General features: G+C 40.0%; 1 protein-coding gene across 2 annotated transcripts in view; it reads right to left on the bottom strand.

Moving 5' to 3' along the window:
* The window catches only part of ABHD3 (abhydrolase domain containing 3, phospholipase), a 51,394-nt gene continuing 26,372 nt past the window's right edge, over positions 1-25,022 (bottom strand). The window contains exons 4-8 of one of the 2 annotated variants that reach the window (XM_014588987.2): positions 12,462-12,574; positions 6,953-7,126; positions 4,180-4,228; positions 3,929-4,094; positions 1-838 (exon numbers count right to left, since the gene is read on the bottom strand). In XM_014588987.2, coding sequence (XP_014444473.1) covers positions 660-838; positions 3,929-4,094; positions 4,180-4,228; positions 6,953-7,126; positions 12,462-12,574 — 681 coding nt within the window. In that variant the 3' untranslated portion in view covers positions 1-659. The remainder of the gene's footprint in view (positions 839-3,928; positions 4,095-4,179; positions 4,229-6,952; positions 7,127-12,461; positions 12,575-25,022) is intronic. The other variant, XM_006151596.3, reaches the window with a different exon arrangement.

Below are 25,022 nucleotides of genomic sequence, written 5' to 3'. Positions count from 1 at the left end.
TTTTAATATAATGATATATGTGTGCACATTTACTATTTTAAAAATAAGCATGTAAATTAAGATCATTATAAAACATAAATCAGCCCTAATTTAATATTGTCAGAGTAAAAGAGCATACATAGAAGTCAGTCTAACATCATTGCATTTGCCTTTTAAAGTTAGGATACATAAAAGATCTAATGTGTTGCATTTTATCTTATTTCAGTTCTCTGTTGTCCTCATTAAGTATAAATACCCTTAGGAATGTGCCAACTTATACATTCAAATGACCAAGGTCTCATCACAGTTATTAAAGTACCATTAAATCACCTAAAGTGAGTAATCTAAAAAAATACTAGCCTCAACTAAAACCCTGAGGAATTAAAATCTTTTTTACACAATAGTTTTGGTTAAGTGCAATTCCATGTATGTACTACTTTATTTAAGGTCATACTTGGTAAGGCATAGTAAAAATAAAATCTACGTAAGTAACAATCTAATACTATATTTAATCTCTTGCTATAAAGGTGTTTTGTTTCCCCAAAAAGTAGTTTTTGCATATCATTCTGGACCTCTTCACCCATCTGCTGGCTTATTTGCTGAATATACAGTAGTTAAAATCTGTGCACTGAGCTGAGCTGCCTTCCCAGTGGTGGTTCAGACGAAATGCACCTGAAGAACTACATATTAGAAAGTTCATGTCCATGCTCAACCATGGCCTGCACAAACTGCTTGAAGACGCGATCCATGTAAGTGGATTGCCTTGGCCAGATTCCCTCCAGAAAACCAATATGGCCTCCGTAAGAAGTAAGGACCAAAGCAACATTAGGATTTTGCTTAGCAGTTTCTATTGGAATAGCTTGAGGGGGAAAAAAAAAAGCGTGGCAATAAGAGAGAGAAAGGAGAGAGAAAAACATACATAATCATTAGCAGATTTTGTTAGGAAAAGTGTATATACCTTTATCATTTCTAATCGATATAAACCAAGACAGCATTTAAAAGTACCTGCGATGACTAAATAGAATGAATCTAATTTATAAAAATTATCTATATTTTTTGTAACAGTTCATGTTTACAGTGGACCATCATTTTTGGAAGAATTCATCCAAATATTTAATTATAATGAAAAGTATAGTTCTTGTCTTGTTTTGGAAAATTAAAGTAGGATAATTCAAGGAATGGTGAATGCGGCGAGACTCCCATTTAAGTGGTTCCACTAAAGAAAAAAACTGATCTTAGCAACTTTGAGAAACAGATAAATTCATTATGTGTAATTTTGGTTAACTTTATATTTAGTTGGATTCCTGACGTGAATTGGTAGCTGTATCAAGGATTCAAAGTTATAAATATGTGGGGCAAAGTAGTTAGGGCAATGGACTCCTACATGGCCAACCGCAGTTTGAGTCTGGACCTGGTGACTTGAAACTCTCACTGGGCACATGTGCGTTGTGGCCACAATCTCGAGAGAATGGAAGAGAAAAGATTGTGCCATGGCCATCCCCCGGTTCTATCTATCATTCTCTGTGCTTCCAGTGAGCACATGCCCCATGGCAAAAATAAAAAGGGGGGGGGACCAGCAGTTAGCATAATGGCTGTGTTGTTGGACTCCCATGTAGTCGACCGCAGTTCGAGTACTGAACCCGGTGGTTTAAACTCACCCTGGGCGCGTGTGCGTGCGTGCCCAAGATCCTGAGAGGAGAATGGAGGAAAAGGGATTGCGGCATGGCCATCTCCCCTCGGGGGTGATTTCTCGCTTTCTATCTCTCTGTCTCGATCTTTCTGGCGAGCGCACGTGCCCTATGGCAAAAACCTCTCAAAAAAAAAAAAGACATACACAGAAGGAAAAGGAATAAAATTCTCCAAATGGTAACAATTTTTTCTTTAGGTAGTGAACTGAAACATGAGTAATTATTTTTTCTTTTTCTTCCTCCTATGAATTTCTGATAGTTAAGTGAATCAAAAACTTGATTTTGATACAGTTGTCATATTTAATATAATTCACCATAATGACAATCTTTTCATATGCTCTCTAAAGATCTACCTTGAATATAAACTTTAAACAATATGAACTAAAGTTCTTTCATTTTTTTTTTCTCCCATGCTTAGAGTTTCAACAGGAAAAATGTTTTAAGATTTATGATGGATCATCACATGGCATGAGAAATGCCTTAATTTCAGAGAGTGCTAAAACTTACCTCCCTAATTAAGATAATGTGTATGATGTATTAAGTAGACCTTCACATTTTGGACTGAACTGCAGGGGTATATAAGCTAATTAAAAGATCTCCCGACCCTATGCCCTTTTGTGGAAGGTTAGAAGACCCTACCATGTGGCTGCCCTACACAAATTGCTTATTTAGATGACCCCGACAACCTTTCACAACACTCTTTGGAGAAGAAAATATAATCCTAGTGCAAGGCTCAGCAAGCCAAGTTTTTAATCCATAAGGGGTCCTGAACGCACATCCTTAGCAAGCTGCATCTGACCCAAAGAACACCACCTAAAAGTGAACATCTCTTTTCCTAAAATTACGTATGAGAACTTAGGAGGGTGGGGAGATGACTGACTCTATTTTTGCTTTCCTTTCTTACCATGCATTTAAAGTGTTCACTTGCCCCTAATGGAATTATTAATAGCCAATTTCACACTCTGGATACACTCAGAAATTTCTAACACTGATAGTTACAGTCATATCAGAAGAACAAAAGGCTGGGCCACATCTGAGTCATGTGAAAGACGCTGGCTGCCTGTTCTCTCAGACTGCAGACAATCGTCCACTATTTCAATGTGGCAAGACTATTTGCAAGGCTTGAGAAAAAATAGGAAATAATGAGTTTAAACTTTGCCCAAGTGGGTCAGGTTAAATGTTGGGAAATTTTTGTTAGTAGAAGGGTCTGTAAAATATAAAAATGAATGGAAAAATACTAGATTTTCCTAACCTGACAAAAATACACTAAATAATTGTCACATATAATAATTCAAACCATATTAAAATTTTCTTTTTTTTCTGATCCATAGTTAAAAGCCAAAAGTTCCAGCTATCTAAAATGACCTGTGGTTAATTATAAATTTTGTAATAAAATGGGATCTCCTGGAGAGATAATAAGTGATTTTAAAAAAGATATACTTTGGGGATTTGAAATTTTCACAATTCATGTGAATTATGTTTGTGTTAGAGTAATATTTTTAATGAAGTACTTGAGGAAAATGTGTTTAAAGTCTTTAGGGGAAAAATAAGGAGAAAAGTTTTATAAAATACTTCATTAACATTCATTAGAAAAAAATTAGAGGTCATGTCTACTGATCCTTAAGTAGTAAGATTACTCCTAATTATTGCACAGTGCTTCGATGTATGAACACATAGACATCTTTGTCACTAAATTCCATACTTTCTGAATTAAGAGGGCAGGAAAGTTAACTTTGGAGTAATTTCCTTTTATATAGTGTCCAGGGAGGAAACAAAAGTTTCCTTTCAAATATGACATCTACTCCAAATATGTGACACTCATAGAGATATTCAAGGCTACTGTGTTTATTAAGCCTCAAGCTGTCTTCCTGGTTAAAAGGAAAGAAAAATTCAAATTCTTCTTTATACAAACCTAAGAAAGAGGAGGCAAGTGATGACAATGCTCTCTTGAGGCAAAGTGATATAATTTGTCCCAAGAACATTATATTTAACAAGAAAGAGAGGTTATAAAATGAAACAAGTGAAATACTGAGTTATAATTTGCTCTAAGGCTCTCAGACTAGATAAGGGTGTGTGAGAAGAAAAAATAATCTGAGACATGTGGATACTAAGTTACAAGTATCTGGGCTTTGTTTGTTCTCTAAGTTTCATATAAAAAACTGGCATGTTACGTGTTGTTTCTGATGAGTATACTTTCGTAAAAAGAATAGTATTTTATAAGTTAATCGATGTCAAAACATATATAAAGACATTCATTTTACCATGACTTGGGGAGAAAACATCATCCACAGAATTCAGACACAGCACTGGAATTCCTACTGACTTCAGCCTACGGTTTGGACTGGCATCAGTGTAATAATCGTCAATTGTTCGGTATCCAAACATGACTGATGTGAATCGCTTATCAAACTCTCTAATGGATTTAGCCTGAAAAAACAAAAACAAAAACAATTGTGTCTATTTTTAAAATCAAAAGAGGAAATAAAACGATTATATAAAGTTTCTCTCCTACCTTCATGACATGATCCATATCAATTTGTTTTACAAACATATGCCGGTGCCTGGAAACAAAAAAAGTCAAATGTAAAAATTAAGGTCATTTGGGACTAGCAGTTAGCATAATGGCTATGTTACTGAACTCCCATGTAGTCAACTGCAGTTCGAGCCCTGGACCTGGTGGCTTAAATTTACGTTGAGCGTGTGTGCGTGCGAGCCCAAGATCCCAAGAGGAGAATGGAGGAGAAGGGACTGCAGCATGGCCATCCCCCCTGGGGGGTGATATCTCGCTTTCTGTCTCTCTGTCTTTCTGGCGAGTGCATGCGCCCTATAGCAAAAACCTCTACAAAAAAAAAGAAAAATTAAGATCATTCCTACCTGAATCATATCTAAAATATAATAATAATAATAATAACAACAACAACAACTAAACAGCTTACCACAGGGTACAAAGGTGGTAATAAATATTTGCTTAATCAGAAACAACAGTAATAGTACATTGACATTTGTTCTTTATTCATTATGAAGATACTTTTTTTTTTAGATTTTTTTCACAGGGTGATATGTTTGCTAGAGAGAGACAGAAAAAGAGGGAAAGTGAGAAATCACCCTCTAAAGGGGATGGCTACACAGCAATCCATTCTCCTTCTGGGATTTTGGGCACTCATGCAGACACGCCTAGTGTGTGAACCACGCAGTCAGCTGTGTAGGATCCATCCACCTTAACTACCACGCCAGCAGCCGACCTAATGATCCAATAACTCTTTGGTATTGTTAGTAATATTTATAATAAACATCTGTAATTGAACAAACAGGAAAGTTTAACCCAATGCTTAATGTCAGCCTTGAAGATAACAATGGTTTCAATAAGTCATGTACAAATTAACTGTACTTTTATTTCTTTCATGAGAGAGAAAGCAGCATGCATGTGTGTGCACACAGGAATGAGTGGAGGAAAGGGACACCGTCACAGGGTCTGGTCACACCATGATCCTCTTTTTCCAGCCTTCCATCTTGGGTGTGTGTGCACACGTGCCTGACAGTTTCAGGTCAATTCGGGGTCTGAACTCACAGCCAGCTATGTGGCTTCTAGCACTGCAGATCAGCACATTACTGCTTGCACCACTGAGCCTAGGCCAGCTGTACTTTTTATTTAGGGTTTATATTTAAATGTATCAATTCGTTTAAAAATGCACTGTTAACAGTCATCAAAAAATAAACAGAAATAGCTCATGTTCTTTGCTACCCTGCTAATTTAACTGCTATAAGATACACAAACAATTCCAGAAAGATGAATGCAACAACAGTATTTTGGCAGGATAAGAACTGTGGAGGGGCTGGTTGGTGGCGTGGTAAACACACTGGACTCCCAGATGACCGACTGTGATTAGTCCCGGACCTGGCAGCTTGAAAACTGCACTGGCCACATGTGCATGCATCCCTGTAATCCCAGAAGGAGAATGGATTGCCACGTGGCCATTCCCTCGGGGGGAGGGGTGGGTGTGATTTCTCACTTTCCCTCTCACTGTACCTCTCTGTCTCTCTCTGCAGCACATGTGCCCTGTGCAAAAATCTTAAAATAAATACATAAAAGGAACTGTGGAAGCTGAGAATATCCAAGTGAACTGCATTCTCCGAAGTTTGTTTGTTTGTTTCTTCCTTTCTTTCTTTCTTTTCTTTTCTTTTTTTTTTTGGCTATAGAGCATGTGCACTTGTCAGAAAGACAGAGAGAGACAGAAAGCGAGAAATCACCCCCCAGGGAGTATGACCACACCTCAACCCCTTCTCCTCCATCCTCCTCTCAGGATCTTGGGCACGCATGCACACACACCTGGCACGAGTTTAAGCCACCGGGTCCAGGACTTGAACTGTGGTTGACTACATGGGAGTCCAGCAACACAGCCATTATGCCATCTGTTGGTCTCACAGTCTCCTGTTTCTACAACATACCATGCTTATAAGCACATGATTAAAAAGTCATACTATTCATCACTGAAGGCACTTAATATATTCCTTACTACCTAGAAAAGAATTTGATACTGATAAGATGAGCTAGCAACAAGTAGAAAATCTAGAGAAACAGCCCATATTACTTAACACATTCCATACTAATAATGTATTTAGTCTTTTAGAATAATTTAGAACAGTGATTTGGAATAGTGATCTTCAAAGTGGGGCACATACCCTAGGGTTACATAAGACAATTCACTGGGATACAGAAAGAAACAATACAACTTTCATGAATATTTTAGCTTAGACTTAAATTTTTCTTATTTTTTGTATATGCTTATAGAACATATCTTGATACAGCAGTAGAGAAATATAATATATAATGTATATAGTATTATGTTTTAATGTTTTTAAATTATTTCATTTTATTTATCATTATTATTTTTTAATTTGACCATAGAGAAACAGAGAGAGAAAGGGAAAGTGAGAAAGCGAACTACCAGGTCCAGGATTTGAACCACTGTTGGCCATGTGGGAGTCTAGCACCCAACCACCACACCATCTACTAGCCCTAATTTAAAATTTTTTTACTGTTAGGGTAGGTTATCTAGCAAAAAGTTTCAGTCAAGCTGTGGTAGCATGCAGTGGTTGACACTGGTACTCTGCAGGCTGAGACAAGGGAGGTCTGGCCTTTAGTCTCACACACCCTAAAAGCTGATACAATGGTGTGCACCTGTAGTCCCAGATACTCAGGAGATTGATACAGGAGGATCATGACAAATGGACCCTATCTTTAAAGACAGAAAGATGAGAAACAACCAATTTTAAAGATGACTCACTTATTAACTGAAGACTGGAGGCAGGTTGTCAAATAGTAATTAAAAAGCAGCCAATTCAATGGTTTCTCCAATGACTCTGAGCAAGCAAAAGTATTCCAACCAACTGAAAACGTTGCAGCTGCCATCAAAGGAGTTTTGGGCCCAATTTTGCCAAGGTAATTTAGAAGCAACATTCTAAAATGAGGAGACACAGGATACTCAGTGATTATTTTGTTTTCTCTCTCAAGGCATCCCATTTCTTACTATGGATGGACTTCGCATTAACTATGGAAAAGGAAAAGCATGCAAGCATCCTCATTCTACCCCACAACATTTCAGTCAATGACAGACCACACCAGACAGTATAAGGAGCATGTAAGCTATACCAGGTAGCCTAGCGTGCGGTAGGCTAGACCACCTAGGGTTGAGTACACACGTCGCGATGCTCATACAATGATGAAATTATATAACAACATAATTCTGAGAACATATTCCTGTCGTTAAGCAATGCATGACTATACTATTTATCTTGCAACCAACTGTGTTATGAATGCAAAAAGCACATAATTATTCCCTGTATGTATATTCTATTAAGTGTAACATGAGAGAACCCCACCCTCTGAGTGGTTTCCAAATGTGGCTGCATGTTAGAATTAACTTGGGGGGTTTAAAAAACTAGTGCTGCCTATGTCTCCCTCCCAGGGGTTTCTGACACTGGACTGGGTGGCCATCCTAGTCGTCTAGGATTCTTGCACCCTACAGTAAGTCTCTAGGATTGAATTTAATCATTAACAATGTCAAAAAACTGCCAACTAAAAGAAAGGATGATATCCTAATTCTGTTTCTCATTATATATTTTTAAAAGACTTCTCTGACTATATTTATTTATTTTAATTTGACCAGACATGGACAGAGTGAGAGAGAGAGTATGTGCTACTTACACATAGTATTGTGGGTCACTAAAAGATAATGTTTACTCTCCTACAAGGGGTTCATTCTGGGTCCTAGTTGTGGTGGCCCTCCTCTTTGGCTGGAGGTCAGATATTGCTGGGAGGCTGGCAAAATGCACAGATTGAAAGGTAAGAGGGAAATCTAGGAGTAGACATAACCTAGTAGGTGGGGATAGTTTTTGGAAGACAATAATGCCAGGATATTACCTGCAAAAACATTGTTTTACTTTGACAGGAATGAACCCCATTTTTCTCACCAAAAGAAAAAACACAGTAAGTAAAGAGAAAAAGAAAGAATCCATACACTGACAGATTTAACTTAAAAAAAAATTTAAGTGGCTCTTGACTTAAAAGTATAAAATGAAATACACAACTTGGGAAATATTGTTAAGTTTGTTCAGGCACGATAACATTATCATTGTTTGAGTGTTTGATTTTTTTGTTTGTTTTTTTTCCCTCTTTTTTTGTCTTTTTTTCCCCCTTTTTTTTGGAGAGTTTTTTTTTTTTAAGAATTATTTTATTTTAACTTTATTTATTATTATTATCATTATTATTTTCCAGTTTGATCAGAGAGACACACAGAGAGAGAGAGAGGAAGTGAGAAAGCAAGCCACCAGGTCTGACACTTGAACCATAGTCGGCCATGTGGGAGTCCAGCGCCTTTAATCACCATGCCACTTGCAGGCCCCAAGAGAGTTTTTTGTTTTTTGTTTATTTTTTGCTATAGGACGCATGTGCTCACCAGAAAGACAGAGAGAGACAGAGAGACAGAAAGCGAGAAATCACCCCCTAGGGAGGATGGCCACACCGCAATCCCTTCTCCTCCATTCTCCTCTTGGGATCTTGGGCACGCACGCACATGCACCTGGCATGAGATTTAAGCCACCGGTCCAGGACTTGAACCACGGTCGACTATATGGGAGTTCAGCAACATAGCAATTACACCTACTGCTGGTCCCTTTTTTGTTTGTTTTTCAGGAAAGACTCCACCTTTTAGAGATAACAGCTGGAATATTAATTAATGATATCTGAGATTCAGCTAATTATACTCACAGTTGGAAGGGAATGAGTGAGGGGGATGATGCTGATTAAACGTATCTATGAGCTGGTAATTGTTGAAACTGGGCGATGAGTTTATGGGGGATACTTTGGTCTTTATCTTTTTAAGTGGGGAGAGGTCTTCAAAAAGTTGATGGAAAACATGTATTATGAAAACCATGATACATGAATTTCATTCTTTCTTTTTCTTTAACTGCCAGAATGTGTACGTACTTGCCAGAGACAGAGAAACACAGAGAGAGACAGAGTAGGGTGTAGTCATACCACAACACCTTCGCCTTCGTTTCTCCATCCTGTTGAGATTATGAGCATGTAAGTACACGTGCCCAGTGTATTTTTCAAGCCACCAGGGCAAGGATTCAAATCGCAGTCATTTGGGACCTGGTTCCCTTATCAATTAGGCTATGGGGCAGGACCAAAAGTATGCATGGATTTCAAAAATTATTTAGATCAAAAAAACTCATTCTATTTCTTTATGAACTTTTGAAGTCCGCTTGTATATTTGGAATTTACTATGATTTGTTTTAAATTTATTCACTCATCTCTTTTATGAGTAAGGCATACAGAGAGATAACACCCCCAACAGGGTCTTGACAATGTGATCCACCCCCCAGCATTCAGTCAGCCCTAAATCATTGGCACATGTTCAGGGAAGACTCCAGATTTGATCCAAGAAATTTTTTTTTTCTAAAGAGAGATTTTTGCTACAGGGCACATGTGCTCACCAGAGAGACACAGAGAGACATAGAGACAGAAAGCAAGAAATCACCCCCCAGGGGGGATGGTCACGCTGCAATCCCTTCTCCTCCATTCTCCTCTCAGGATCTTGGGCACGCATGCACAGCGTGAGTTTTAAGCTGCTGGGTCTGGGACTTGAACAGTGCTCAACTATGTGGGAGTCCAGTAACGTAACCATTACACCAACTGCTGGTTCCGAGCCAATACATTTTTCATGTAGGATTACCTCGAGAAGAGTCATACTTTACCAATGTGCCACCATATGGCTTCAGAATTTTCTATGTATTTTTAAAGTTTGTGGACTCTGGGTCTAGAGTGGTATAGGTTCCTTGGTTGGACTCACTTTTGGCTCAAAGCCAGTATTTGGCCCCAGCATCACAGGCTCAAGGATGACCCTTTTCCTCAGGGCAATGAGCATAAGGATCTTCAACAGACTATACTCTGCCTGTTGCATTTCCAAAAGAAAAAATATGTCAAGCTATAAAACTTATCCCTAAGCGGTAAACCCTCTTGGGAACATGTCACAGTGCTAGGCAACTAGAAAGGATGCTTCCTTCAAACAATTTACAAGACATTAATATTCAACCAGTTGTAAAGGCTAACGGTCAAGTTCTGCCTGCAGGCACTGAAGCTTCAGTGCACCATGAATAGGCATTTCCCAGGAGCCTCTGAATAGAGAATCTGGCCTTGTTTATATAAGGTCTGGCCTTTAAAAAAAGTCAAGAATTTATATGAATAAGGGGAAAAAGTTCAGCTCTCACCCTATCCTTTAAGGTTCACATTATGGAGCAAAAGAAAGAGAGCTCAATTCTGCCCATTGAAGCACCACAGAGATTCTGCCTGGGTTTTCGGCATTGATTTCAATTTCTTCCTTTAGTAGGTCAAGTCAGACCTTCCATGCTAATGTAAGAAATGTATTCTTTTCTTCTTAGAAGTTTTATGTGTATAAAAGCCTAAAAAACCTGTAGTTTTCCCCCCCAGAGTTTATAATTTGTAAAAGCTGTTGACTATACTCCTAAGATATTCTAAAAACTGAAATGACAGATAAGTCAATTATACAATTAAAAAAGGAACTATCATTTTCTATCTCAAGTGTTCACTGATTTAAAAAAATAGTTTTGTACAATGGTTTAGGAAATCTAAAGCACAGTAAAATGCCAGATGATAACAAGTTTGAGTTTACTTAAGCTCACCATCATTAAAACAAAAAATATATATATAAATAATTATTAGTAAAATAAATCTAGTGGACCAGCAGTTTGCATAATGTCTATGTTGCTGGACTCCCATGTAGTCGATTGTGGTTTGAGTCCTGGACCTGGTAGCTTTAACTCATGCAGGGCGCATGTGCGTGTATGCCCAAGATCCCAAGAGGAGAATGAAGGAGGAATTGTGGCATGGCCATCCCCCCTGAGGAGGGTGGTTTCTCACTTTCTGTCTCTGTCTCTCTCTGTTTTTCTGGCAAGTGCATGCGCCCTATAGCAAAAACCTCTCCCCTCCCCCCAAAAAATCTAAATAAAAACATGGCAAATACAAAAGATCTTCAAAAGTTCATGGAAAATGCATATTATGAAAAAGACTATGCTTGCATTTCAAAATTGTTTTGCACCAAAATAAGTTTGATTTTTTTTGAAATGATGAAGAGCACATGTGTATGAGAGAGGGAGGGAAAGAGAGGCACCCTGTACAGGGCTACATCACACAATCCCTCTTCTCCAGTCCTCAACTCCTCAAGAGCTAGGGTGGGATCATGCATGCTAGATGTCTTTTCTTTTTGTTGTCGTTGTCAGTTTTTTTGTTTGTTTTTTAAGTTTAGTGATGGGGGTGCGTATACTCGCCAGAGAGAGACAGAGAGGCATAGAGAGGGAAAGTGAGAAATCACCCCATGGAGGGATGGCCACACCTTAATCCCTTCTCCATTTTCCTCTAGAGATCTGGAATTTTTGTCACTGCTGCACCACAATGACTGCACAAACTTGTACTTTAACTCCATGTTTTCACGACCTTTTTAAAGGAGTCTCATAATAACATTCCAAATAAGACCAAAAATAATGACAGGCAACACAAATTATAATGATATTCTATATATATTTTCTTTTTTAATTGTATAATTGACTTATCTGTCATTTCAGTTTTTAGAACATCTTGGGAGTTTAGTTAGTTAAGAATGACCAGCTTTAATAAATGACATACTCTGGGGGAAAGACAGGTTTCTTTAAAGTATATTTATAATAATAATTGAGTATGTGATGTTCAAAATAGCAGCTGTTGAATTTTTTTTAACAACAAAGTTTCAGTTTCCCAGAGAGACCAAGGTAGGTTCACTTGTCCAGCAACAAAATAAAACCAAAAACCACCTGGGGAAAAATAGTGCTGAAGGACACTGCAGTTGGAGAGAGCAAAAAGCGATTCTATTTCTGTGACTGGAGTTGATGAAAGTCAGGATGTACGTTCAGTGTCCCAAGTGGGGATGGCTGGGAGTGTGTCAGGGAATCAGATCAACAGCAGCTGCCGAATCATGCAAATCTACTTTGTGAGGCCTTCAGGCTCACCAAATCCTAAATTCCCCAAAGGGGCATTAATTCCTTTTCACTACAGGGACAAAGAAAATGCTAAAATTCACCTGAATGAACGCCTTCATTCTGCCTACATGTGATAAGATATGATGAAAAGTAACCAAACATTTATTTTTAAATGTCTGTGTAGCTAGCTTATAGTCCTCTGAAAGAGACAGGCAGTAAAAGTGCTTCCCTTTCAGATATTTCAGAAATGGAAGACCTTACCCTCCCATGGAAACCCCGGCTGCCAGAAAAGGGGCAGAAGGGTACAGGCTATGTACGTGGTGAATGACTGTCTCCAAGTCTTCTGTATTGGCGCAACAGTAAGTCCTTGGCGTCTGGAAGCAGTGACAAGTCAAGAAGAAAAATTAAAATGTGAGGTTAACGACTTATATAGTGCAGGAGTGTAAATAACAGCAAAAAATCATACATATGAGAAAATAGCCTTTATATATGACCAGTAATAATAACTTACCGTCTTCATACTTTGCAGTACATATGTGTGCCATTTAGAGTCAACATGATTCAAGCTGGCAATAACGAAGACTTGAACATGCAAGGAAGGCTTGACAAATAGAGCACAACCAATCCAAATGCTTTCAAGGAAACCTATATAAACTACCACACTCAAATGTGTCCACAATGGTCAATTTAGGAAGAAAACTGGACAACTGAATTTCTTTATAGGAAAAAAAGGCATGTCCCCTAAAAGCCAAAGTAATTCTTTATTTAAAAAACAAATAAGCAATGAACCAAAAAAAGGCTTTCCAATAGTAACATTTTAATTGTGGCTCGTTTCTAACTGGGAAACAGTTTTTTTCCTACCTTGTGAGTATTATCTGCCAATAAAGGAGTACGGTTTCCAGACACTGTCTTTAGGCAATATACAGTCTGATTTATTAAATCTCTTCTTTTGCAATAGTTTGTCCCTTTGTCCCAGCTGTGCTACACTGCAATAGGCACTTAAAATGTTAAAATATGTAAAGCTGATTATGCCTCAATACATAATGCATTAAAACAAATGGTTTTCATGTGAATTTCATCAATAAGGGCTCTGTTTACAGCAGAAAAGCTTCACAAAAGCTTCATTTGCAATCTGGGAGGAGGGATAATCCTCTTTGTTGAATACATGTGAGAGTGTATGGGTCAATAAATTATACAGGAGAAACAATGACCAGAAATTTAATAACAAGGAAGGAATCTAGAAACATTAACTCTAATAAAAGCTGAAACTAGTTATCTGTACTACATCAATTCTAATATTCTAATAAACCATGATCAAACTAGAACGGTTATATATCACCTTCTATTCAGGCACTGATGAGTATTTGAAAATTATAACCCTCAATCTTCAATGATCCCTCCAATTAAACTAATTCCGAAAACATTGCTGGTTGCCTACAGCTATCTTTTTGAGCTCTGCAAATATAGAATGCTCTAAAAGAGAAATGTGAACCTGACAGTATTTATAATGGATAATATATATTAAATTTCAGTCCACAAATCCTGAAGATCCTATTATTGTACCAATTTTATAAGTGAGAAAACGAAATTTAAAGAGGTGATATAATGCCGATAACATCTGAACAGCTATAAATGACTAAACTGAGATACTTGAAAAAATACTTGGTGTCAGGGTCAGCAGGTGGTATGGTGGTTAAGGTGGCTGGATTCCAATGTGGCCAACAGTGGTTTAAATCCTGGACCCAGTGGCTTGAAAATCTCGCCGAGTACATGTCCCAAAATCCTGAGAAGAGAATAGAAGAGAAGGGACCCCCAGGGGGGGATTTCTCACTTTCCCTCTGTCTCTCTCCTCTCCAGCCAGGGCATGTGCCCTATGGCAAAAACATAAAACAAACAAACAAACAAAACTCCCGTAAGCAGCCTCACAGTGCTGTGGTTATCCCTACATACAGGAAGCCAGATCTCACAGCCAACTGTGGTTTGACTCCCGGCCCCAAGAGCTGGAAAAACACACTGGGTATGTGCGTATGCATGCCCATAATCCTGATAGGATACAGAAATGGAGAAAAATAAATAGCAGCATGACCTGGTCTGACTATGGAATGCTTTCTCTCTCTCTCTCAGCACGTGGTTTCTGGCAACTAAAAAATACAAAACAAAAAAGCAACTTTGTGATTAAATGTACCTGAGGGCACAAATTCGATGGAAACTATAAATAGAACAATATCAGGCTAGCTGGTAGGATGGCAATTGGGACAGCTCTATTGGCCGGGCCAATTACACGGTTCAAATCCGGCCCTGGCAGCTTGTTTCAAGCCAGGCATGTGTGTGTGTGCTTGGGGTCTCAAAAGAAGAATGAAGGAGAGGAGACTGGGGTTGTTCCTCATGTTCTCTCTCTCTGGCCAGCACATGAGCTCTACAGCAAACTCAAACAAAAAGAAACAGTATCTTCTACCACCCTCATCCACCTGACGGCAGAATTTATGAGAACATAAAGTGAAGGAACATAAGTGAAGGAACCATCCTTATTCAGCATTTTTATTACATATTTGTCTATTCACACTGCATGGCTTTAAAATGTATTAATTACTTGTAAACAATCTTCAACATGTACTCCTGTTAAACAGGCTTTAAGTGAAATATGTGTGTAAATGTGTGGATGTGCACACATGCATGTGCAGACACACACACTCACAGAATTAGGGTATAGGAAAAACAGCCCAGGGACCAGCAGTTAGCATAATGACTATGTCCCTGGACTCCCATGTAGTCGATCGCGGTTCGAGTCCCGGACCTGGTGGCTTAAAACTCACGCCAGGCGCGTGTGCATGAGTACCCAGGATCCCATGAGGAGAAAGGGGGAGGAGGGATTGCAGCATGGCCATCCCCCCTGGGGGGTGATTTCTCACTTTTTGTCTCTCTGTCTCTCTCTGTCTTTCTGGTGAGCGTACACTCCCTGCAGCAAAAACCTCTCAAAAAACAAACAAACAAAAAAAACCAAAAAAAAACGGCCCACACAAATGACGGGGATCACAGAATCTTAGTGTTAAGAAGGAGCACAGATGTCACCCGACTCCTTATTTACACAGAAGGAAACTGAAGCTCAGCAAGATTGAGAAATTGCCAGAGGTCAGCAAGCAGCAGAGCCTGCATGATGTGTGTAACAGGTAAACTAACTCTTGTACAGCACTGCCTACATGAGGTACCAGGTAGTCATGATGTAGTTTTTTTATGTCAAAATGCATCATAATCTTTCTAACAATCCAGTGTCTCGTAACCAAATCAGTATCTGGTATTCTCAGATATAGGAGCTAATTCTTCTCTAAATGGCTTTCTCCAAATAGATTACATTAAGATAAAACTGTTTGTATTGCCAATGACAGTGTTGTTTTTGGCACTGCTTTCACTGAAGACAAAGCAATGTGAACCAGCAGTTAGCGTAATGGCTATGTTGCTGTACTCCCACATAGTCGACCGCGGTTTGCATCCCGGACCCGGTGGCTTTGAAGGAACTCACACTGGGCGCGTGTGCATGCGTGACCAAGATCCCAAGAGGAGAATGGAGGAGAAGGGATTGCAGCATGACCATCCCCCCTGGGGGGTGATTTCTCGCTTTCTGTCTCTATGTCTCTCTCTGTCTGGTGAGCACACGCGCCCTATAGTGAAAACCTCTCCAAAAAAAAAAAAAAAAAAGAAAAAGCAATATAAAGTCTGATTTATCAATTAAATCTATTTTACAAAAATATACCCCTAGAGTCCCAGCTATGCTACAATGCAATAGACATTCAAAATGTTAAAATACAGAAAGCTGATTATGCTCAATATTTAATGGTCCAGTAGTGTGGATGAACAGTTGTCAGAACTCCAACACTTATCAAACCTAGGGCCTTTCCAGTTCAGCCTGCCTCCTCCCAGCTCCTCCCCAATTTCCACAACAGCTCTTTCCTGACTGTCCTTTTGCAGCTGGCTTCCTATACTTGCCCTGTTCCTGTCATTCTTCCCAAAACACCAAATGTGGACATTCATTCCCAAGAGTTCTGTCACAGGCCCACATTTGCTCACTCTAAGGCTACACCAGTTCTTAAAGGTCTTAGCTACCTCCATAGCTTCATCGACCACCTCTGCACAATAACTAAACCTAAATCTCCATTCTTACTTTCATCCCGAGCCCCACGACGAAATTTCCAAATGCTGGCTGGCAGTTTCACTGTCATGTTCCGCCCCTACTTCAAACTCAAAATGGTCAAAAGTAAACCTTTCCTTTCTCTTCATGAAAACTTCCAAGGCTTCTCCTAACTTCTCATTTGTCTATAAATGGCATCTGTATTTTGCTAGCTAAAGCAATAGATAACACTACCTCCTCCCTCTCTCTAAACTGTATAGCTAATAAACTGCCAAGTCCTTAACTTCTTGCTCCTCAGTGTCTCTTGTAAGACACACAGAAAACTCCTCCTTCTTTTTTTTTTTAAGAGATTTTTGCCATAGGGTGCATGTGCTCGACAGAGAGAGACAGAGACAGTGAAAGAGAAAGTGAGACATCATCCCCCAGGAGGGATGGCCATGCTGCAATCCCTTCTCCTCTATTCTCCTCCTGGGATCATGGGCATGCACACACATGTGCCTGGCATGATTTTCAAGCCACCAGGTCTGGACTTGAACCATGGTAGGCTGTGTTGGAAGTCCAGTGATGTAACTACTACACTATCTGCTGGCCCACTCTAGGAAAGCCTAGAGAGTGAGATTCTCTCAGAAGGGCCACCCAGGCAAGAATATGACTGTAAGCAGTTCATTTGAAAAGTGACACCAGAAAGCGTCAGATGGGAAGTAGCAAAGTAAGTTTAATAAAGGTAGGAATTTAAAAAAGGGTTACTGAGTCAGCTAGGTGTGATGGTTGGGGTGGCTGGATCTCTCATGGCCAACTGTACAGTTTGAATCCCAGACCCAGTGGCTTGAAAAACACACCAGCACATGTGCGTTGTGTGCCCAAAATCCCAAGAGGAGAATGGAGAAGAAGGGACTGCAGCATGGCCCTCTCCCCTGAAGGGAGATATTCTCTCTCTGCCCTCCAGAGAGCCCACATGTGCTGTAGCAGTTTAAAGAAAGGGGCGGGGGTAGTTACTAACAAGTTCATGCCAATGGATAACTGTGACTCAATACCTTTGGGGTACTCTGTGTTGAATACGGCTGGATGTATCCCAGTGAGTGGCAGATGATGTAGATTAGTTATTTACCAACTCCCTTTGGTCATTGCTTGAAGGCTACTACTGAGGAAGTAACTCCCTGGGACTTCGGGTTTTCCCTGAATACTGGCTCAGCAGGCTCCAGGGGCCAGGGGCCAGGCAATGCTCCCAATCAGACAGATGCAGAGGCTTGTGGTTGAAGGCCCACAGGTAGGCGTGCAGGGGAATGGAGGTACCAAGTCCTTTGGACCTGTTACCTGTAATGCTGCAACAGCCTCTTAAGTGGATAACTCCCAGTTTTTCCTCATAATCACTCACAAACCAACATAATGTCAGATTAATCTTCTTAAAGAACATTTCCAGCTCTAATCACAACAGCCTTTCTGCTTAACATTCTTCATTAGCTTTCCATTGCTTACGGAATTAAGTACAAATTCCTCTGCCAAGTGTTCAAGGCATTCCATAACATGAAGCCAAGCAACTTTCCCAGCTCTACATTTTGCTATGTCTGCATATGTACAGATTCAAGGCAACAAGACACTACTGTTCTCTGCCCTGTCAGGCCTCTTACTATCCTTGCCACCCATCCACTGGGTTTTTCAAGCCACCAGGTCTGGGGTTTGAACTGCACAGTCAGCTATGTAGGATCAAGACACCTTAACTGGCCCACTAGCAGCTTTGTAAACTAAAGACTTTTTAATTCATTCTCAGTTACTAGAGCTACTAATGCAACCATTTAACTATCCTATTATAGTAATGCTTGTCTTTTTCCATGTTTTTATGACAGAGGTAGATTAAATCACATCTAATCCTTCATCTGCCAAGTGTCCTTCCCTGTCAACTTTATCTGGTAATAAATGTCAGATGACAGGTAAGACTTGGCCCCTGTCCTCCAGGACCTCAGGACCTTGCTCAATTCTGACCCTAATCACCCTATCCAGCCACTCCCTGCCCTCATTACCCCACATGAGTCTCTCTATTACTGTTCTACTCACCTCTGTCTCTGACAGTCAATAAACACGTGTCCAATTGAACTAAGGCACACAAGACTAAAGGTGAGAAGCCCTTATTAATAAGATCTGGTATGCAAAACTATGTGGTTTTATTACACAATCTCTTGCTGTTTAATGGGCACGAACAGAACACGTCACGTGCCCTTTTTCCTCATAGGATCTAAAGTTAGAATCAATCTGGCCTTACAGGACTTGGCTCATTAGAGAAAGGATTCACCAGAGAAATACACTGGACTGGTAAGCTTTGCAAAAATTATCTTTAGGCCTAAAAATAGAACTAGCAGCCTTTTGTTTGTTTGTTTGGTTGGTTGGTTGGTTGTCTCCCACCTCCCCTACTCCCCACAGGGCACATGTGCTTGCCTGAGAGAGATGGAGAGACGGGGAGAGAGAGAAAGAAAGCAAATTGCCCCCCACCCCCATGGAACATGGTCATGCCACAATTCCTTCTCCTCCATCTCCCTCCTTTCAAGACTTTGGGTACACATGCCCATGCATGCATTCACTGGGTTTTTCAAGCCACCAGGTCTGGGATTTGAACTGCACAGTCAGCTATGTGGGATCGAGACACCTTAACTGGCCCACTAGCAGCTTTATGAACGAAGGACTTTAATTCATTCTCAGTTACTAGGGCTACTAATGCAACCAGTTAACTATCCTATTATTAATGCTTGTCTTTTTCCATGTCTCTATGACAGAGGTAGATTAAATCACATCTAATCAGAGACCTGACAGGACCCAGCTGAATGGCAAAAACTCCTTCTAGGGTGAGATAAGGATGGGAAAGGAATACGAGAAAAATGCAGAAAATCCAGCAGATGTTTGGGCATAAATATTTTATAATCTAGATAGAATAATTTAACAATAATTATAAACCCAGATGATTCAGCTACAACTATAGTTGAGAGCAAAACAGTAATTTATATAATGGCTATTAGAAGTTGTTTTTTGTGTGTGCTGTTAATGAGAAAATAAACAGAGCTGTCTTCGTTGGAAATGTTTTTTTTCTTTCTTTTTTTTTTTTTTGGAGAGGATTTTGCTATAGGGTGCATGCGCTCGCCAGAAAGACAGAGACAGAAAGCAAGAAATCACCCCCCAGGGGGGATGCCATGCTACAATCCCTTCTCCTCCATTCTCCTCTCGGGATCTTGGGCATGCACACACATGCGCCCAGCATTGAGTTTGAGCCACAGGGTCCGGGACTCAAACTGCGGTCGGCTATATGGGAGTTCAGCAACATAGCCATTACGCTAACTGCTGGTCCCTTTGTTGGAAACTTCTTATGTGTCAATATTCTCTCAATGAAATGTTCAGCATATGCACTGGATTATTATTGGTCTAAGGGTCAATGGAAAGCATTGTTTCTACAACATGAGGGATACTTTGGAGCAGTTGATGCATTTCTTGGGCTACCAAATTTCAGCTAAAGCATCAGGTCTCTCTTTGCTAATGTCATCCAAGAGGAACTGAAACCAGAGGCATTATTATTCCATTGTTTGTCAATGAGACCCAAAGGATAAAAGAGTAGCACTATTTTTGTATATTTTAAATGTCAGAATGGTGAGCTACCAAATGTTGCCATATGAAAAGACAGCTTGACCACATATGACATATTTCTCACTGAAATGCTTTCCCTGTTATATATAGCCAGTATTAAATCCTTATATGCAGGTGGCATGGTGGTTAAGGGTGCTGAACTCCCACATGGTTGACTGTGGTTCAAATCCCAGACCTGGAGGCTTGCTTTCTCACTTTCTCTCTCTCTCTCTCTCACTCGCTCTGTCCCTCTCTGGTCAAATTAAATAGGTAAATAAAGTTAAATAAAATAATTCTAAAAAAAAAGATGTTTTTTTAAAAAAGCATCAAATGTTAATAAAGTATAATGAACTCCTAATTATTCATCTATAAGATGAAAGTAATATAGTATATGACTTACACTCATCTATGGACTACATCTTGTTCACCCTCTTAATCAATTAAGGATCTCTCTCTCTCTCTCTCTTTTTAATTGCCAGAGGACACCTGTGCATATCAGAGAGAAACAGAGAGGAAGAGGGAGAAAGCACCTTCCTAATGGGGTGTGGTCATGCCAAAATCCCCTATCACTTATTTCTCCATCTTGTCAGTATGTGGGGCATGCACGCACATGTGCACAGTGTGTTTTTTGTGCTGCCAGGGCTGAGACTCAAACTGAGATAAGGATGGGAGTTGGCCACGTGGTATCTGGCTTCCCTTAACCAGTAGGGTATGGGGCCTGCCCAATCAACTAAGGGTTTTTACGAAGTAGATAGAACTGGTGCCATGGCACAATGAAAATACACTGCTCAAGAGAAGCTGGATGCCATATGGCAACTGCGGTTCAAATCCCTGGTCCAGTCAGCCTGAAACATGCCACGTACACACCTAAGTGCCTGGGATCCAAAGAGCTAGAAAACAAGAGGAAGAGGATTGTGATGTGACTGGGCCCTATGGAGAGTGCTTCTCTCTCTTCTCTTTATTTCTCTCTCTCTTCTGCCCCCCTTTCTCATGTGTCCATTCTACCATGAGTAAAAATATATATAAAATAAAAAGCTGACAAACTGATTTCTCCCTAACCTGAATAGAGCTCTCTTGTCCTGGGCTTAGAAGACTTTTTCTTAGAATTAATTTACAAATGTTTTCATTAATTATTTTTCTGGTTTAGAAACAAATTTTTAAATCACCCTGTTAATCAGGTAGCCTGCCTCTCTCTAGCTATTCTGGGAGGAGATTAATTTGCTAATCTGCAGTAGAAGCCATAACTCAGAATCCTTCTCTCTCTCACGGATTACCACACATTCAATACTGTGTAAGTCTACCTAGGATTTTAGTTGTCTGTCCAGTAAAGTGGAAACTGAAAAGACAATAAGTATCTTTTAAATTTCATACTGACCTTATTGTAATTTGTGATAACCACCAGGAACCTATAATATTTCATTTTAGATGTTCTTTGTCAAGTATTCAGTAATCTGTACTCAAATATTTAACAAAATGCTGGTTAAGTGAACTCTATGATTCTCATGCGGGTGTGGGCCACTCCCCCCAAAAGACTAATCTCTCTATAATAGGATTAATTATGCTCTTTAATTGATCTCTATCGTGTGAGCTTTTGGTTTGTTCCTTTTCATTCCTCCCATCCCTTGTCCAGTACTGTTCCTAGGAAAATTGACCTCTTTGAAATATGAGCTCATTAAATAAGGAGTCAGAGAAAAGAGAATGTATGTGCACAGAATTAAAACCAGCAATTGAATGAACGATCATTTCACCTATTCTTTCACAGACATACAGAAGGATCGAGACCAATGACTAAGTTTGCCTGAGACTTGGCTCATTTTTAAAAATAACTAACCACTAAACAAAAGGCCCCAGGAAATATCTGTGTGCCATGTTCCTTCCTAATGCTCCAGATGGCTACAGGATGTGCTCATGCGGTCATGGTGTCCAAACGACACTACGAACTGAGCGGTTCTGTTTGTGGCTTAGAGCAGGCCAGCCAGGCACACGGGAGTTATTTTCAGTCCAGGCTTCTAAGAGGCAAATCTCATGCTCCGTCCTGAGTTTAGAGTTAAAGGGGGGCTCACCAGATTCAGTAAGGCTGCCACATGCAGGACTCAAAGAGTTTTCAAGTCCTGTCTGGACATTAGACTCACTGAAAAAAAAAGTTTGAAAAAAAAGTGCAGACACCTGAACTCCATCCCAGACCAAATGAATCAGAATCTCAAGAGGATGAGGTTTAGGGATCGGTATTTTTCAAAGCTTCCAAAGAGGACTGTAATGTGTGGCCAACGTTGAAAACTACTGCTCTAAGAGAATAAAGAATCAGGGCGGGAGCTGAGCCAAGAGAGGAAGTGGTGGCAGTGACAAGAATGAAAAAAACAGGGCAGGCCACGTAGTCTGATGGTTAACTATACAAGGCTGACTTGTGGTTTGAAGGCCAGCCCTGGAAGCTTGCAAAACATACTGGGTGCATGTGCATGCGTGTCCCAAATCTCGACAGGTTGGAGAAATAGAGGAGAAGGATTACAGTGCTTTCTCTCTCTGTTGTTCTTTCTCTCTCTCTCTCTGCTGAGCACACACACTCTCTGGCAATTAAAAAACAGAAACAAAGAATGATAAAGATAATCTAGAATAAATTGTGAGGAGAAGGGAAATCTAATTTTTTTTTGAGAGGTTTTTGCTAGAGGGCGAGTGCGCTGACCAGAAAGACAGACAGAGACAGAGAGATAGAAAGTGAGAAATCACCCCCCAGGGGGGATGGCCACGCCACAATCCTTTCTCCTCCATTCTCCTCTTGGGATCTTGGGCACACACGCACACACGCCCGGCGTGAGTTTAAGCTGCCGGGTCCAGGACTTGAACCGCGGTCGACTACATGGGAGTTCAGCGATGTAGCCATTACGCTAACTGCTGGTCCCCAGGGAAATCTAATTTTTTTTTAAAGGTTTTTGCTGAGTTCTTTATTATCATTCCCGGTCCAGCCTGGTGGTGCAGTTTACAGCAAACTAAACTGCAATGCTGGAAGCCTCATGGTCAACCTTGAGTTTGGATTCCTGGGTCTGCCTGAAAACATGCTGGGCTTGTCCATGTATGTCCAGAATCAAGATAAGCTAGAGTGCTGGGAAAAGGGAATCGTGGTGTGATAAGACCCTGTGGAAGGTGTTTCTCTCTCTCTGTTCTGTGTGCACATGCACCCTCTTATCATGAATAAAATAAATAACCTTAAAAAATATCATTCCTGGGACCAGCAGATGGTGTAATGGTTATATCACTGGACTTCCATGTAGTAGACCTTGGTTTGAGTCCCAGAACCAGCAGCTTGGAACTCATGCTGGGTACATGTGTGTGTGCGTGTATGCCCAAAAGTCCTGAGAGGAGAATGAAGGAGAGGGGATTGCAGTGTGGTCATCCCCTTTGGGGGATGATTTTTTGCTTTTTATCTCTCTGGTGAGCACACGCACCCTATAGCAAAAATCTCTTAAAAAAAATGAGGGGCTGGCAAGTGGCATGGTGGTTGAGGTGCTGGATTCCCATGTAGCCAACCATGGTTCGAGTGCCAGACCTGGTGGCTTGCCTTCTCATTCTCCTTCTCTCTGTCCAAACTGAAGAATAATAATAAATACAATAAAATAATTCTTAAAAAAGAATCATTCCTGGGGCCAGCAGGTGACAAGGTGGTTAAAGGCACTGAACTCCCACATGGCCAAACAAGGTTTGAGTCTCGGACCTGGAGGCTTGCTTTCTCACTTACCCCCACTAACTGCTGTCTCTCTCTGGTGAGTACAGGTGTTCTATAGCAAATTAAAATACTACTAATAAATAAAATTAAATAATTCTTAAAAAAAAAAAAAACAACCTTATCATTCCTAAACTAAGTTCATGAAGTAATCAATACCTTTAGGGGACTTGTAGATAACTTGGATTATTGGATTGCTATCTTTGAAAACAATCTGCAGAGCATAAGAAAAAGTCCCATCTGTTCTGAGAGCTCCCAGAACCTTGCAGAGTATCTGGGGTTCAGTCTACTGAGACTAGGGCCACTTTGTCTTCTACACAAACAGCCCTTGGAAGCCAAGGTGCAGGCTTCTCACTTCCTAGTGAGAAAGGCCTCTGGCTTTCCCTCAGTTCTGCGATGACTAATTGGAAATGAGGACAATCTGATAAAGGAAAATTTCTACTTCCTTATTCTCCTTTGCAGGAGTCATTATAATCACTGTAAATTAGAAGTGTGTCTCCAACAGTCCTTCGTTTTTGCGTTTCTTCCATTCCTAGGGGAACTGCTTACTCTAAATTCCATTTCTCCTTTGCCAGCTCTTTGGGATGAATTTCAGTTAGAGACAGTTCCTTCCTGTTTGTTTTTGCTGATTCATCTTTTGTTCCTTTTTATGCTTACCCCACTGTCTTACTTACTCTGGGTCTGAGCCACACTAAATCCTTTCTGGAACAAGGTGAGGTATAAATAAACACAAAAGTCTCTCCAGTCTGAAATAGTAATTGTCCATAGCTCTCAGACTAAGAAAGATCATTAAGGGATCTAAATTTCAAAATTAGCTCTAGTAACCAATATTGGCATCTTATTTTTCTGATCAAATTTATGAAGAAATAAAGAGAATAACCAAAATGTAATGATAATTATATCCTTTTAAAACTTCTTTTAAAAAGAGATTAAGAAAATAAGGGAGTAAATTAATGATAATCAGATCTATACTTATTGTACCCTAATAACCTAATGAGTTAATATACTAGTAATTATGCCCCAGATTATAAAAAGCTTCGTTTGGTAATATATTTTCATATATATTATTCTAGGCCAACTACAAACATCCTGGTAAGGTGGTATGTGTCATTATTACCACTTTTCAGAAAGGAAAACGAGATAAAGAAAGATTATTCGACTTACATTGTTAACACTTAGCTGGTTAGAGGTAAGAGCAAAGTTTGAACTAGGGCTTCCTATTGACGCCAAGCTCCTTCCTGCCACACACATCCACAACGCTTGCCGGACTGCAGCTCAAACAGCCTAGTTTGCTTTAGCCTTTTTTGTTTGTTTGTTTGTTTGTTTGTTTTTAAACTTTGCTATAGGGTATGTGTGCTCACCCCAGGGCCAAAGAGAAATA

This window comes from Tupaia chinensis, unplaced genomic scaffold, assembly GCF_000334495.1.
Source record: "Tupaia chinensis unplaced genomic scaffold, TupChi_1.0 Scaffold000320_2, whole genome shotgun sequence".
In the NCBI taxonomy this organism is placed as follows: Eukaryota; Metazoa; Chordata; class Mammalia; order Scandentia; family Tupaiidae; genus Tupaia; species Tupaia belangeri.
Note: the sequence above shows the minus strand (reverse complement) of the source record. Positions and strands in the feature narration are given on the sequence as shown.